The 16,170-nt window shown below is 41.6% G+C and overlaps 1 protein-coding gene across 8 annotated transcripts in view; it reads left to right on the top strand.

Annotated features, from left to right (window-relative positions):
• LOC126212852 (GRB10-interacting GYF protein 2) overlaps positions 1-16,170 on the top strand; it is a 189,384-nt gene that overhangs the window by 14,487 nt on the left and 158,727 nt on the right. For all 8 annotated transcript variants that reach the window (XM_049940280.1, XM_049940284.1, XM_049940283.1 and 5 more), the window contains one exon: positions 13,715-14,062. In XM_049940280.1, the coding sequence (XP_049796237.1) occupies positions 13,715-14,062 (348 nt within the window). The remainder of the gene's footprint in view (positions 1-13,714; positions 14,063-16,170) is intronic.

The following is a 16,170-nucleotide window of genomic DNA, read 5'->3' as shown; positions in this document are numbered from 1 at the left end:
TCCTTCTGAATCTGCTTAGTGTATTGGTCTCCCTCTACGATTTTTACCCTCCACGCTGCCCTCCAATGCTAAATTTGTGATCCCTTGATGCCTCAAAACATGTCCTACCAACCGATCCCTTCTTCTAGTCAAGTTGTCCCACAAACTTCTCTTCTCCCCAATCCTATTCAATACCTCATTAGTTACGTGATCTACCCTCCTTATCTTCAGCATTCTTCTGTAGCACCACATTTCGAAAGCTTCTATTCTCTTCTTGTCCAAACTGGTTATCGTCCATGTTTCACTTCCATACATGGCTACACTCCATACAAATACTTTCAGAAACGACTTCCTGACACTTAAATCTATACTCGATGTTAACAAATTTCTCTTCTTCAGAAACGATTTCCTTGCCATTGCCAGTCTACATTTTATATCCTCTCTACTTCGACCATCATCAGTTATTTTACTCCCTAAATAGCAAAACTCCTTTACTACTTTAAGTGTCTCATTTCCTAATCTAATACCCTCAGCATCACCCGATTTAATTTGATGAAGTAGCGATTTCAATCCATAGATTCTGAGACCTATCCTTGTTACAATATTTCTCATCTTCAGGGTGCCACAAATTCCTTTTTTGCACTGAACTTTAATATTTCTCACAGTCCATGTTATCGCATGTAGGAATGTTGCCTGATTTGACCAAAGAAAGCAAACTGATTTGAATACCGTCAGCCATTGTCTGGGGTCTGTACATTTTGGTATTGAGATTGATTGCAATGAGACTGCACACATACCGGTGTACCAGTTTGAAGATTGGTAGTCCTCGGCTGATGTAGGTCATCGGTTGAATCCCCCCGTGTCGGTGCCATTGTGACGGCACCTTAGGAGCTGAGTTGGAGGACTGTGCCAAATCGGTGAGAATACAACTGTCGTTACATCAGTTTGGTTTCTAGGTGTCCATTAAGAACAGTGGTACAAAGCACACCGCTGTGCACGAAGGAGGCGGGTAAAGGAAAACGTGTAATTGAATCTGGATTGATGGTATTGGTTTCTCATCAACAACAGTTTCTGTGCCCGACGATCATAGTAGAAGAGTGCGGAGGCGGCCAGTGGTCAATGTGAATCTTAGGTGTGTAGTCACACAGGTTTGCCAGTTGTATGAGCTGGTATCGTGGACAATTGTAAATGTCTGTCATCAGTACTGAGGGAAATTTAATGGCTGTGCCGTATCAGGAGCAGTATGTATATGTGAGACAACTTACACACATTGTCGCGTCCCAAGCGTGGATATTGCGAGGGATTGAGCGACATGGTTCGTGGATGGGATTTTAGCCGGTTGACCTTAGTGAGAGGGAGACTTTTTGATCTGGCTAAGATGTAGAAATCCCTGGTTTTCACAAGGCTAGGAAGGTGGTAGAAATTAAAGTCGTGATAACTTTAACAAATTGCAGTTTATTCTAAGTGAATACAGCTCACCCTATGTGACGGTGGTTGCACTCACAGGAAGGCCAAGTCTAATACAGAGACGGTGACTGACTCCACCGTTCCGACTGCCTACTAGAAGGTCTGCAATGTTTCCTAACACCCTACGTTAGAGTCCCGCGGCTACGCCTTACGCTCTCCAGCGACTATCTCCGGCTGACTGCCTACAGCCCGTTCCTCAGCCCAAGTCGGCTGCTGCTATCACTTTCTAACTCTTCAACCTGACCAGACAAGACCCGACACGACAAGACCTCAGAGCGGCGTGCTCTCGGGTTTTGTTAGCGTTTCCCCTTCGACCCCGCCAGCGCTTAGCATGACGTAGCGTCGAAGGCAACGTGTCCTTATTTGGTATCGTTAAAGCATTGTTGTTGCTATTGTTCTTCAGAGGCTGAGTGGAGGGGCAGAGACGCCTCTCCCTATATGGTCACACACTGCGTCCTGAGCCCTTCATTGGCTCCTCATGACGTAGTGCTGTCCCCACCAAGGGCCCTCTTTCTTTCTCTCTCCACTCCCAGACCTCTCTCTCTAGCCAGGAATGCTTTCTGTTGATATTCTTAATTGAATGCTTATCGTGAGTCCCTGCACAGACCTTCGTATGTATCTGTTGGCTGTTTACTTTCTTATCAAAGCACCCAGCTGCCCAGCAGTTTGAGTGCCGCCTCGGCTGACCCTTCGGCCACGCCTGGCGTCCAGCGCTACAGTTTTAACCTCTTCCTACGTACTGTTCTTAAGGTACTGCAATTAGACTTGGCTTGTTCCTGCGGTTACAACAACATTGACAATACTGAAATGGGACCCTACTCACTACTCACTTCAGCTTCACAATGAGATTTTGATAAGATGCTATTTTGATAATGGATTAGTCCTGATTGGGAGTGTATTTGTATAGGGTAGGTGTGAGCAATTGTTTTATCTTTTCTTTTTTTGGGGGGGGGGTGTTAGCTGAGGGCTGTGTGTGTGTGTGGGGGGGGGGGTTAACTTTGCATTTCAGAAAATGTATAAGTTGTGCCATAAAAATCAGTAAATATAAATAAAATTTTATTCAGTTTATGTATTGTGGTGGAATAAGAGAGCAAATTGAATTTAGACTGAATTTTCTTAAAATTCTGAAATCTTGTGCTGTTTTCCGAGTAAAGATAAATGCCTTTACGATTGCTTCCTTCAGCCAGCATGCCAAGTGTTAAATTGGTTTGCACAGGTTGTCTCTACACTGCGCACTCGTACTGATGTCTTCATTCTTGTGGAAATCTCTGATCACAAACAGGAAGTAAGTCTCAGTTCGAAGGAGATTTCTCTCAGTGGTTTGGCGGACCACACAAAAACCGTCAGAGAGCGTTGTGTGGCCCATAGGCTGCTGTTTGTCCACTCCTGGTCTAGGGGGTTGTCTTAAAGATGTTTACAAGTTTGTAGTCAGTCAGAGCATTACTATCTAGTGCTCAACAGTATAAGTGTGACATATAACACCTAGTTTAACTTCTTAGAGATACAGCAGTTCTTCCAGACTTCCGTACAGTGCCTTCTAAACAATTAAAGCTCCTGCCAAGATAAAGGTTTTGATTGGGAATAGTTTTGTTAATAATACGCTGGCTTCAGCCTCTTACTTCAGTCCAGTATGTTTTGGAACTACAACTCCATTCTGAAGGGCTATGTTGACATCTTTTGGACATTACATCTGCTTCATTTTATCACCTAGCAGTAAATGATCAGTTTTGTTGTTAGTTTTATGTCAAAAAATCCCAGATAAAATATTCATCTTTTGCATTGATGGAAAAACTTCCACATTCACATGTACACTGAAAATAAATATGTATTGAATTTTTTAGTACTTCCATGCCTACTACTCCAGTAGCAATGTTACGACATTTATCCCACTACATAAGTTGGCAATCTATAGTATCCGTTACTGAGGTTGTGTGCCCAGTGTGGGAACAGTAACCGTGGGAGTGTGTATGGATGTGTCTACACACATTCCCTTGTCCAAAGGAGAGACCCCCCCCCCCCCCCCCCCTCATGACATTTGAATTGCTCTTCACATCAAGTCAATTTCTTAAAATCTGAGCGAAGTGTAGGGTCTGTTAGTTCAAATTTGATTATTTATCGCCCTTGCTCAAACCTTACTATATAGTAATTTTTCTGATTTATGCATATTTATTTTTGAACCTAGCATTTATTTTTTGTTTTTATAAAGTGCAGGAAGACATATCTTGATAGTCCTATCACATGGAACATTGTTTTACTCCATTTGATGCAGTGTTTTTACGAAGTAGAAGATGTAATTACATATTTATAGGAGACAATGTACTTCTGTTTTCTGAGAATAATGTGGTGGCTTACCACACAGTTTTACAGTTTTTGTCATTAAGACTATGTTCCTTTGATATTGGGGCTAACAAGAAGTAGCCTATTACAGGTATTTTGAGTTTGTCTCTACTATTTGCAAGAATGTATAGCACTAATATGGCAAACTATTAACCTCATCAGTTGATTGGTTTTATGGCTGTCACAACATATAAAGTAATTTGTGAAGTCAAAGGTGACCCCACTTTCATAAGCCGGCAACCTATAGTATCAATTACTGAGGTTGTGTGCTCAATGTGGGAACAGCAATTGTGGGAATGTGTATGGATGTCTCTGCACACATTGCCATGTCCAAAGGAATCCCTCAGACATTTGAATCAGGTTCTGCATAGTTCTGTTTTTTCAGATCTATCAGAAGGTGAGTTGAAAGATGATGTAACTTACCAAACAAAAGCGTTGGTATGTTGATAGACACACAAACAAACACACACACAAAATTCAAGCTTTCGCAACCCATGGTTGCTTCATCAGGAAAGAGGGAAGGAGAGGGAAAGACGAAAGGATGTGGGTTTTAAGGGAGAGGGTAGGGATTCATTCCAATCCCGGGAGCGGAAAGACTTGCCTTAGGGGGGGGGGGGAAAAGGACAGGTATACACTCGCTTGCACACACACACGCGCGCGCACGCGCACACACACACACACACACACACACACACACACACACACACACACACACACAAGCAGACATTTGTAAAGGCAAAGAGCTTGGGCAGAGATGTCAGTCGAGGTGGAAGTACAGAGGCAAAGATGTTGTTGAATGACGTGAGGTACGAGCGGCGGCAACCTGAAATTAGTGGAGGTTGAGGTCTGGTGGGTAACGGGAAGAGAGGATATACTGAAGGGCAAGTTCCCATCTCCGGAGTTCTGACAGGTTGGTGTTAGTGGGAAGTATCCAGATAACCCGGACGGTGTAACACTGTGCCGAGATGTGCTGACCGTGCACCGAGGCATGTTTGGCCACAGGGTGATCCTCATTACCAACAAACACTGTCTGCCTGTGTCCATTTGTGCGAATGGACAGTTTGTTGCTGGTCATTCCCACATAGAAATCTTCACAGTGTAGGCAGGTCAGTTGGTAAATCACGTGGGTGCTTTCACACGTGGCTCTGCCTTTGATCGTGTACACCTTCCGGGTTACAGGACTGGAGTAGGTGGTGGTGGGAGGGTGCATGGGACAGGTTTTACACCGGGGGGGGGGGGGGGGTTACAATGGTAGGAGCCAGAGGGTAGGGAAGGTGGTTTGGGGATTTATTTTGGTTCCCCTGTAGTTATTCTCCTTGTAGCTGTTTATGTCTGAGCCCACCATATTTTATATATAGTTTGAGATGTGCATTAATAATGTGTACTGGCAATCCCCATTAGGCAACACATTTTATGGTTCCAATAGATACTCTGTTTCTGAGAAATAGGTGTGATTACATTAATGTAGAAACAAATGTATTTGTAGTTTGCTGGGGGCAAATATAGTGACTTATCATACTTATTTCGTGATTAAGATAATGTGTCCTATGGTATGACAGCTGACAGAAAATGCCAAATCAGTGTTACATACTTTTGAAAGCAGTAGTGACAGATATTTGTTTTCAAAGCTGTTACAAAATACACTGAAGTCACAAAAGTCATGAGATATCTCCAAGTATGGTGTTGGTCTTACTCCCTTTGCCCAGTGTATTGCAGCATCTCAACGTGGTATGGACTCAACAAGTCGTCGGAAGCCTCTGCAGAAGTATTCGGCCGCACTGCTTCTGTAACCGTCCATAATTGTAAAACTGTTGCCAGTGCAGGATTTTATGCACAAACCCCATAAATGTTTGATGGAATTCATATCAGGCGATCTGATTGGCCAGATCATTCTCTAGAACTGTCCAGAATGTCCTTCAAACGAGTCGCAGGTAATTGTGGTCCTGTGACATGGCACACTGTCATCCATAGAAATTCCATGGTTTAATGGCTGCAAATGATCTCAAAGTAGCCGAGCGTAACCATTTCCAGTCAATTTGTGGTTTAGTTGGACCACAGGACATTGTCCATTCCATGTAAACACAGCCCACACCATTATGAACCACCACCAGCTTGCGCAGTGCCTTGCTGACAACTTGGCTCCATGGCTTTGTCGGATCTGCACTACACTCGACCCTACCATCAGCTCTTGCCAAGTGATGTCGGCAGTCATTTGACCTGGCCGTGGTTTTCAAAACGTGTAGGGTCCAAACGATATGCACAAGCCCATGAGAGGCGCTGGGTGTGTTGCCGTGTGTTCGTAAAGGCACTGGTGTCTGTTGTCTGCTGCCATAAACCGTTAATGCCAAATATGTCTCACTGTCCTGATGGCTACATTAATTGTATGTCCCACATATATTTCTGCAGTTATTTTACGCAATGTTGCTTTTCTGTTAGCAGTGACAACTCTATGCAAATGCCACTGTTCACGGTCGTTAAGTGAAGGCTGTTGGCCACTACATTGTCTGTGGTGAGAGTTAATGTCTGTAATTTGGTATTCTCGGTCACTCTTGACACAGTAGATCTTGGAAGCAAATTCCCTAACCATTTCTGAAATGAAATGTCCCATGCGAGTAGCTCCAATTACCATTCCGTGTTCAAAATCTGTTAATTGCTGTGCGGCCATAATCACATTGAAAAAATTTTGACATGAATCGCCTGAGTACAAGTGACAATTCCGGCAATGCACCGCCCTTTTATGTCTTGTGTACACGATACCTGGTACCACTGCCATCTGTATATGTGCATATCACTGTCCCATGACTTCTGGCACCTCAGGGTATACAGTTAGCAGAGTTATCTAATTTGTGAAGTCAAGATAGACCCGACTAAAATAAGCTGGCAACGTATAGTATCAATCACAGAGGTTGTGCATTCAATGTGAGAATGGCAGTTATGGTAATGTGTATGGATGTGTCTGCACTTTCTGCCATGCCCAAAGGTATCCTATGGACGTTTGTGTCATGTATCTGATTTTGTTGTTTGGATATGTCACCTGATGTGACCCTTACTCAGCCCAGCCATTTTACATGTTATAATTCTGAGCTCTGAGGAACTGCCTTGAGCAATATGTAAGTCTTCTTTTGCCTGACTGGACAATATTTCATTGACATATTTCACCATCATTAGGTGCCTCTCAAGTACTGAACCATCTCTCTCTCTCTCTCTCTCTCTCTCTCTCTCTCTCTCTCTCTCTCTCTCTCTTGTGTCACGACTGTTAATATATCTGTCATTAATAATCTTACGAAAAAGGTAAATTACTGCCCACGTAAAGGTGTCATGTTGACTTGCAGACAGGCATGACAAAAGGACTATTGCACATAAGCTTTTAGTGAAAGCTGCCTTCAGAAAAGAAAAACGTGTACATATTCACATAAGCAACCTCACCTCAAACACAATGGGCCGCTATCTCCAGCGATAGTTAGTGGGTCATGAGTGTGGTGTGAGATGTCCTTATTTCTTTTCTGAAGGCAGCTTGGGCTCAAAGAATATGTGTAACAGTCTCTTTGTCATAATATCAGAAAATGAGGAAAAACAATAGATTGGTACTCACAGTAAAGATGACACATTGAGTTACGGAGAGCACAATGACAAGACTTTTACAAAAAAATTATCTTTTGGCCAAAGACTACTTCAGAAAAGGAGAAAAATAAACACAAGATTGCCATAATGAGATTTTCACTCTGCAGTGGAGTGTGTGCTGATATGAAACTTCCTGGCAGATTAAAACTGTGTGCCGGACCGAGACTCGAACTCGGACCTTTGCCTTTCGTGGGCAAGTGCTCTACTGACTGAGCTACCCAAGCACGACTCACGCCCCATCCTCACAGCTTTACTTCTGCCAGTACCTCGTCTCCTACCTTCGAAACTTAACAGAAGCTCTCCTGCGAACCTTGCAGAACTAGCACTCCTGAAAGAAAGGATATTGTGGAGACATGGCTTAGCCACAGCCTGGGGGATGTTTCCGGAGTGAGATTTTCACTCTGCAGTGGAGTGTGCGCTGATATGAAACTTCCTGGCAGATTAAAACTGTGTGCCCGACCGAGACTCGAACTCGGGACCTTTGCCTTTCGCTGTGTGGATGGGGCGAGAGTCGTGCTTGGGTAGCTCAGTTGGTAGAGCACTTGCCCGCGAAAGGCAAAGGTCCCGAGTTCGAGTCTCGGTCTGGCACACAGTTTTAATCTGCCAAGAAGTTTCAAGATTGCCATCTTTGGCAGCTTGGAGTGGAATGCAGCTGTAACATGGAATGAAAGCAGCATCTAGCGGATGCAGGAAGGGGAACAGATAGCAGTGTACGCATGGTGGTAGGGGAGAGTGCTGTCTGGCAGTGTGTGCAGGGACTAGGCACCAGACACAGCATCAGGAAGCTGTGGGGAATACCATATTTCTGCATTTTTGAAAAGCATTCGACATGATACCCCATTGCAAACTGTTAACAAAGGTACACGAATACGGAATAGGCTTCCAGATATACGAGTGGCACGAAGACTTCTTAAGTAATAGAACCCAGTATGTCGTCCTCCACAGCGAGTGTTGCTCGGGGTCAGGGTTAACATCAGGAGTGTCTGGTTGTTTGCTGATGTGGTGATGTACAGCAAAGTGTCAAAGATAAGTGACTATAGATTGAAACAAGATCACCTAGACAAAGTTTATTCTTCGTGTGATGGATGGCAGCTGGCTCTTAATGTAGAAAAACATTAGTTAATGTAGATGAGTAGGAAAAGCAGGCCTGTAGTGTTTGGATACAGCATTAGTAGTGTCCTGCTCAGCACAGTCATGTCATTTAAATACCTGCACGTAACGTTGTGAAGCGATGTGAAATGGAACGAGCAAGTGAGAACTGTAGTAGGGAAGGCAAATGGCCGACTTTGGTGTATTGGGAGAATTTTAGGTAAGTGTAGTTCATCTGTAATGAAGACTGCATATAATACACTAGTGTGATCTATTTTCGCTCAAGTGTTTGGGGTCCTCACCATGTTGGACTGAAGGAAGACACCAAAGAAACTCAGAGGAGAGCTGCTGGATTTGTTATCAGTAGGTTCGAACAGCATGCAAATGTTATGGATATGCTTCAGGAGCTCAAGTGGGAATTTCTGGAAGAAAGATGATGTTCATTTCGAGGAACGGTACTGAAAAAGTTTAGAGAACTGCCATTTGAAGCTGACTGCAGAACGATCGTACTGCCGCCAACATACATTTCGCGTACAGACCAGGAAGATAAGATACGAGAAATTAGGGCTCATTCGGAGGCATATGGCCAGTCATTTTTCCTTTGCTCCGCCTGTGAGTGGGACAGGGAAGGAAACAACTAGGTGTGTTGCAGAGTACCATGCACCATATGATGGCTTGTGAAGTATGTATGTAAAAAAAAATTGAAGTGCGGGGAGGGGTGGCGGTGGGGGGTGGAAACTGGATTGGAAAAGGAGAGAAGCAGGGAAGTGGAAAGACGGGCAGGTGCATCGGCAGTGGGCAGCGCAGAAAGAGAGTGGAGAATGTGAATAGGGAGGAGGTGACAGGACAGAGGGGGCGGAAACCGTTGCATGGAGGGTGCGGGGACAGTAGGTTACTGTATGTTACATTTTCATAATATTGTTGATATTGCAACCTCAATGTCTCAGTGTTTGATTTTACCCATCTTTATTCATCCTAAGTTCATTACACCATGATACAGTGTTTTTCAAGGTAATACAATGCAAATAAATAGGCCAAATATACAACACACAGCGTTCATAAAATGCTGTTACCTGCCCCGTGGTGGTATAATGTGTTAAGTACTAAAGTAAGGAGCAGCTCCTGTGACAGCTCAGTGCACTGTGAGCACCTCATGTAGGTGATTGTGCCAATCAGTTCAGATCATCCAGCTGAAAACGTGGGATGACTTAAATTAGCAGAATGTAAGAACACAAAATGGGGCAGTTTGGACCATACAGTGTTTTTCTTTGTATAATTGTATGCTCAGATTCAGATTTGTTGTTTTTATTGTCACTCTGAACATTTGCATCTAAAAATCAAACTCTTCAGAATATGCCCGTGTAACTCTGTTGTACCTTGTCTCTGATCCAGTTGTGCTTGTGCTGAAATTGAATACACTTCAGCAGAATGTCAACTTTTTATAAATGAGGTCAAAGCACTTCTTCTATAATTATATTTTGTACAACCGTGTACAATAGCTCTTGCACTTCAAACATTACAGCATCTACTCATGACGAGTTCATACGTAGGAGACTAACATTAGAATGAATTAAATCGTGCTAGTGGATTTATTCTGTCACGCCTTGATGTCGTGCAGCATTGTTATGGCACATGCAATTACTCACTGGTGCACTGCGTCACCCCAAACTGCGTTGCTGATTTACAGTGGTTGCACTAAACTCGGGACTTGTGATAATACTGCGATCGCTATCTCATCCCGAAGACGTGGACTCCCTCCATGTATGGGCCACATGCATAACAGATAACAAAAACTGCAAAGAGCTAGCTAATTTTAACCACTAAATTATTGTAAAAGTTGACTATCGTGACCGTCATTTGTCGGTTAAGTAGGTGTAGGGCTACACATTACTCTACCATTGTGATGTGTTATACCACAACCTGTTGGAGAGACCGTTGACCTTTATGTCTGATTATATTATAAAAGTCAGTGTCTTTGTCAGATACTACTTTATTATAATTGATAATAGGTTTTGGTTTTACAGCCATCATCAGATCTAAAAATTGCAGCAGCAACATGTAGTCAGTACTGACGAGGTGCTTATGTGTCGCTGCTGGTAATTTTTGGATCTCGTGATGTCTACAATCCGAGTAGCATGTGACAAAGACATTGCCTTGTATAATCTAGAGCGTGAGACGTTAAGTGCTTTGAGCAGATTGCTCAGATATTTAGTAGCAGCTGCCGCTATGAAGAATAAGTTTTTAGTGTGCGTAACTGCCAAACTACAAATTGAAAGAGCCTTTGTTCCAATGTCGTATAGTTTCTTTACATTACATATCACTTCTTTTGCCACAGGCAAAAATTTGCTATGGCAAAAATGCCAAATGTATTGATTAAATTTTTTGTTTTCCATGAGCACAGCTTCAGTGGCAGTGTCTCAATATTTACCCCACTTTCTTAAGCCGGCAACCTATAGTATCAATTACTGAGGTTGTGTGCTCAATGTGGGAACAGTAATTGTGGGAATGTGTATGGATTTGTCTTCACACATTGTCACGTCCAAAGGAATCCTACGGACATTTATCATCTATCTGATCTTGTTTATATATATCACCTGATTTGACCCGTGACAAGCCCTGCAATTTTACACATGATAATTCTGAGCTCCAAGGAAATGCTTTGAGCAATATTTAAGTCTTTCCTGGTTTTCACCTGGAGTTTCAGAATTCACATTAAACTGTATGTCCGATCTATAACAGTACATGTCAATTATAGGTGTAGGACTGCAACAGTGTACTGCCTCCAACAGCGCTGCATTCTTCAAAACAATTTGTGGACAATTTCACTCTAAAATTTAACAAAAAAATTTTTGGTTGTAGTTTTAATTCCAATATCCAACAGCTGTTTCGTTTCACATTTCCCTTTTAATACCAATTGCCGTAATAGCAGCACATTAGTGCTGTAACATGGGGTGCACAATTATTTTTAAGGGAAGTCAGTCAAATATATTTCTTCTTACCATTCAGCTGTAGCACTAGCTCAATTTTTGAATTATTGAAGATTGTTTCTCCCGTTATGTATGATTGCTCCAAAACCATTGATTAGTTACATTGCTACACACTTTACCTCCAACTACAGTAGCAGCATTCAAAATTTTACCCCACTTTAAGTCAGCAACTCATAGTATCAATTACTGATGGTGGTGTGTAATCAATGTGGGAACAGCAATTGTACGGACATGTGTGTATGTGTGTGCACAAATTGATGTCCAAAAAAACACCCCAAAGACATTGTTGGAGCCTGTATTATGGCCATTTTGTAAAATCTGACAGATATGCAGTATTTGCAGAATGATTAAATTTGATCACTAATTTTGTTCCTCTGTTACCAAAACTTTATCATTTATATATATATCTGTTTTGAACCTGCTGTTTGACTGTATTTAATGTTACTTATAATTAGGGAGAACTGATGGAGTTTATTGTTCGCATCAGTTTTATGACCCCCCGTAGATACATTAGTTTTGTGAACTAGGAAGTTTAGTTGTGCTTTAGAGAAACCGGTGATTATCTCGCAGTTGGCCAATGACGGTTGTTCCTGTTGCTGTCAAAGCTAACAGAAATTGTTGAAGGTACGGAATCTAGTGTCTATCACTTACAGAAACACACAGCATGCATTTACCACATAGACTGCTGGGAAAAGAAGTATTCTACACGTCACATACAACTGTTAACAGAATAATCAACTGGCAGGTACATACGATATACAGGCTTAGTAAAATCTCATTTAACACTCAACACCATGGAAAAGAAATGGAAACAAATACAATAAAATGATATAACACCCACATAATTCAGAATAATTCGGAGCCTCGGTAACAATAGCACATCCGACTATGGCAGAAAGTAAGAGGACCACAATACTCCAACACTAACTTGGACACATTATCGTACAGAAGCTAAGACAGTACTAAGATGAATGAGAGAACTAACAAAAATTAATGGTGCACAGTAATGTACACATGCAAATCAATACACAGTATAGCAACTATGTTGAAGAAACAAGATTTGATACCCCCAATCAGATTTGCAGATGTCAGATACCAAGAAGCAGGTATAGCCAGTCAGAGTGTCAATACAGCAAATCATTGTACCTGGAAATTTCAGAACATGCTACAAAGATAATGATCAGTATGTACAAAAATTCCGTTCAGCCTTTACATAGTCTCTAATGAAGCATGTTCATTCACGAACCACCAGACATGCAGTAAGGTATGAAAGTTAAAAGAATGAGCAACCATAACAGAATGTAGCTGGAACATATTGGTGATAAGGAGTGAAGAATCAAGTTCAGTCTGAAAACACTACTTGATTAAGACGTAATTGCTACCCGATTAAGTAGTAGTACCAACAGTAAGTACCAACAGTAACCTGAAACTGGAAAAATGACAAGGTATCGGGAGAGGATAAAATATTAGCAGAAGTACGGGAACTAGCTTGTCAAACATTTTTTCTTAAAAAGAGTGGGGAACATTGGAAAAGAAACACACAGTAATCTGACCAATTCACAAGAAGGTGTGTATAAGTACACACTAAACAGCCAGAATTTCATATTGTGAAAATTTTTAATCTTATATTTCTGATTTGCGAATTAAGACATTGTTAGCTTTCTGCTGCCCACCCCCTTTTCTATCTTTTGAAATAGATCATCCAATGATGTTTTAATGATAAGTCTTTATTTAACATTTAATGATTTCTATTGTATACTTTATATGATGATTTATGACTGAATGAAGCTTACATGCCTATAAAATTTCTGTTGTCGCCTTACATATCAATATTAGCATCTGCTTATTCCTCGTCCGTAAAGTTTATGCCCTCCATTTTCTTGATCGACATATGTCGCTCCTTTCATTTGGACTGTAATTCAGAATTTTTGTTGTTGTATGTCACCTCTAGTTGTATTCATGTTGCATCCACCATTGTCTGTGCTCAGCTATTTCCTTACCATTTGGTTGGACATCCAGCTCATTTTGAATGTTTATATTTTTAGTTAAATCTCTTGTTCTGCAACCATTCACTCTCCCTAATAACCTCATCTCTGTTGCTTGTATTTTGCTGTCATCTTTCTTTTTATTTATCTACTGTCTAATGCCATTTCAAATATGTCTGTAGACAAATAAACAGCTAACTTACCAACTATATATTGGATATTACCTTTTTCTTTCGACAATGTTCTCAGCGGGTGTGGAACCGAGGTGTGAATAGCGACGCAGTCCTGAGGATGTCGAAGAGCACCGGTGCCGGCGGCCCGTCGGGTCAGCCGACTTCGGGGCCGGGCGGAGCGGGTGGGAGGGGAGGCGGCCTCGGGGTGACGGGTGGACCCGGAGGGCTCCGGGGACAGTCGCGCAGCCTCGGCATCCCGGGCAGGGGCGCTGGCAGTGGGCCCGGCCCCGGCGCGCTGTCCGGCTCCGCCCCCTTCTACCGGTACGACGACTCGAGTGCTGCCGGCGGCGACAGTGGTGGGGACGGCATCCGCGGTGGCAGCATCGGCTCCCTCAGGCCGGGCCGACCGTTCGTCAGGATGCAGGTGTGTTGTGAACCCTCTGAGAAGTAAACTATTCGAAATTTGTGTGATCGTAGTGTCTGTAGTTGTTGGATAATTAACCCTAGCAATACGGATGTATGTTTCATAATTTGTACACCGTGGGGAGGGAGGGGTACTTTATGACCACCAGAGAAATATTTAAAAAATATGAATTTCATTAATTGTCATTTTTCACAACATACTTCTTAAAACTATACAGATGTGTAAGAAGAGTCCTTAATCTGAAAATACATTCATGACATTTGTTGTGAAAAGTCACATTCACTACTAAGGCATATATTTTTGGGTTGGGTTTGACTGGAAAATTTTCAATTATTACAGAGTCTGGTATAAGAAAGCATTAAAAGAATTTCAAAATTTGAAAATATGAAGAACAGGGCTAGATTACAGTATTTGCAAGACCCTGTCCCTTGCTATTGCAAAGGGTAAGGTATTTCAAATCCATCATTCAGCAAACAGTGAAGGAAAATGAAGATAAATATGGAAAGGGAATAAAACTCAGGGTGAAGCAAAATGAACTCTGTGGTTTGCCAATGACATTGTAATTCTTTCAGAGATGGCAAAGGTCTTGGAAGAGAAATTGAACGGGATTAGTAGTGTCATGGAAATAGGTTGTAAGATGAACGCAACAAAATTAAAACAGTGGTAACAAAATGTAGTGGAATAAAATGAATTAAAAGTGAGGGAAAGAGATTAGAAAATGAAACATTAAAAGTAGTAGATGAGATTTGTTATTTGGGGAGCTGAAGAAGAGATGCTACGCAAAATAGACAGGATTTAAAAATGCAGACTGGCAATAAGAACAAAAGCGTTTCTGAAAAGGAAAAATTTTTTAATATCAAATTTAAATTTAAGTGTTAGAAAGTTTTTCTGTGGGTATTCAGAGTGTAGCCTTTTACAGAAGTAAAATGTGGATGATAGACAGTTCAGGTGAGGAGAGAATAGAAGCTTCTGAAATTTTGTGCTACAAGATTGTGGCAAATTATATGCACGTTTTGGGTAACTGACGGGAAGCTATGGATTGGAACTGGGAGAAAGGTAATGTATGGTGTAACTTGACAAAGGCCCAACTACAGTAAGCAGATACAAATGGATGTAAGGTGCGGTAATTCTGCGAAGATGAAGAGGCTTGCACGGCATAGACCAGTGTGGAGAACTGCATAAAACTTGTCTTTGGTCTGAAGAAAACTGCTGCTTTCTGCAACTGCTAAAGATGTGTTTGTATTTTATCATAAGATTTTGTTTTATTCGTTCAAACTGTCGTCAGTTATGGGAAACTAAATGTACTGACTATTTTAGTCTTGGTTTTAGATACAAGGCTGCAGTGGAGAAAGGAGATTAGGAACTAAATCCTAGTGAAAGAAAATGTTTTACGTAGTCCATTAAACAAAGCATAGTTGGACGTTACTTGTGACTGCACCAGTGAAAGGCATATGGACATAGTGTCAACTATTTTGTGACATCGCGCGCACGCGCGCGCACACACACACACACACACACACACACACACACACACACACACACACACACACACGCGCGTATGTTTTATCACAGGAAAACAGATATTAGTGGTGTGAATATTTGGTCATATTTTAGATCAAGAAGTGTTCGTGCTGCAAGTCAGTGATAACATGCCAACATCAGTACCATATGTAAGAACACCTGGAAAAAGTGCATACAAATTACACTTTTGGTTTTAGGCAGAAGTTCATCAAAAGTTCGGTGAGTAAAAATCAGAGTTCAGTGGCTTATGAAATGAGCTGCTTACTAAAATTGTGAACAAGATCGGTTGGTCCAGACCCCTGGCAATGTTTCAAGTGAGTAAATGAAAAGCTTATGGTAAAATAAAAACAACATTTTAGTAGTGCAAAGATGGATTTGAAATACCTTAAACTAATATTGTATCATCTTCATGTGTATGCCGTCTGGCTGGTTTTGATGTTGGTCATCCAAAAATGTGAATGATTATTAGTAAAATACTGTGACTGAAGATAATGCACGACTAGCGATAATATTATTGACCACATATAATGCTTGCTTTGTACCTTTAGTGACCTTTCTTCATTTTTACTATTGATCTATAATTAATT

This window comes from Schistocerca nitens, chromosome 11 (genome assembly GCF_023898315.1).
Source record: "Schistocerca nitens isolate TAMUIC-IGC-003100 chromosome 11, iqSchNite1.1, whole genome shotgun sequence".
Classification (NCBI taxonomy): domain Eukaryota; kingdom Metazoa; phylum Arthropoda; class Insecta; order Orthoptera; family Acrididae; genus Schistocerca; species Schistocerca nitens.
The sequence above is the reverse complement of the archived record's forward strand: the minus strand, read 5'-3'. Positions and strand labels throughout refer to the sequence as shown.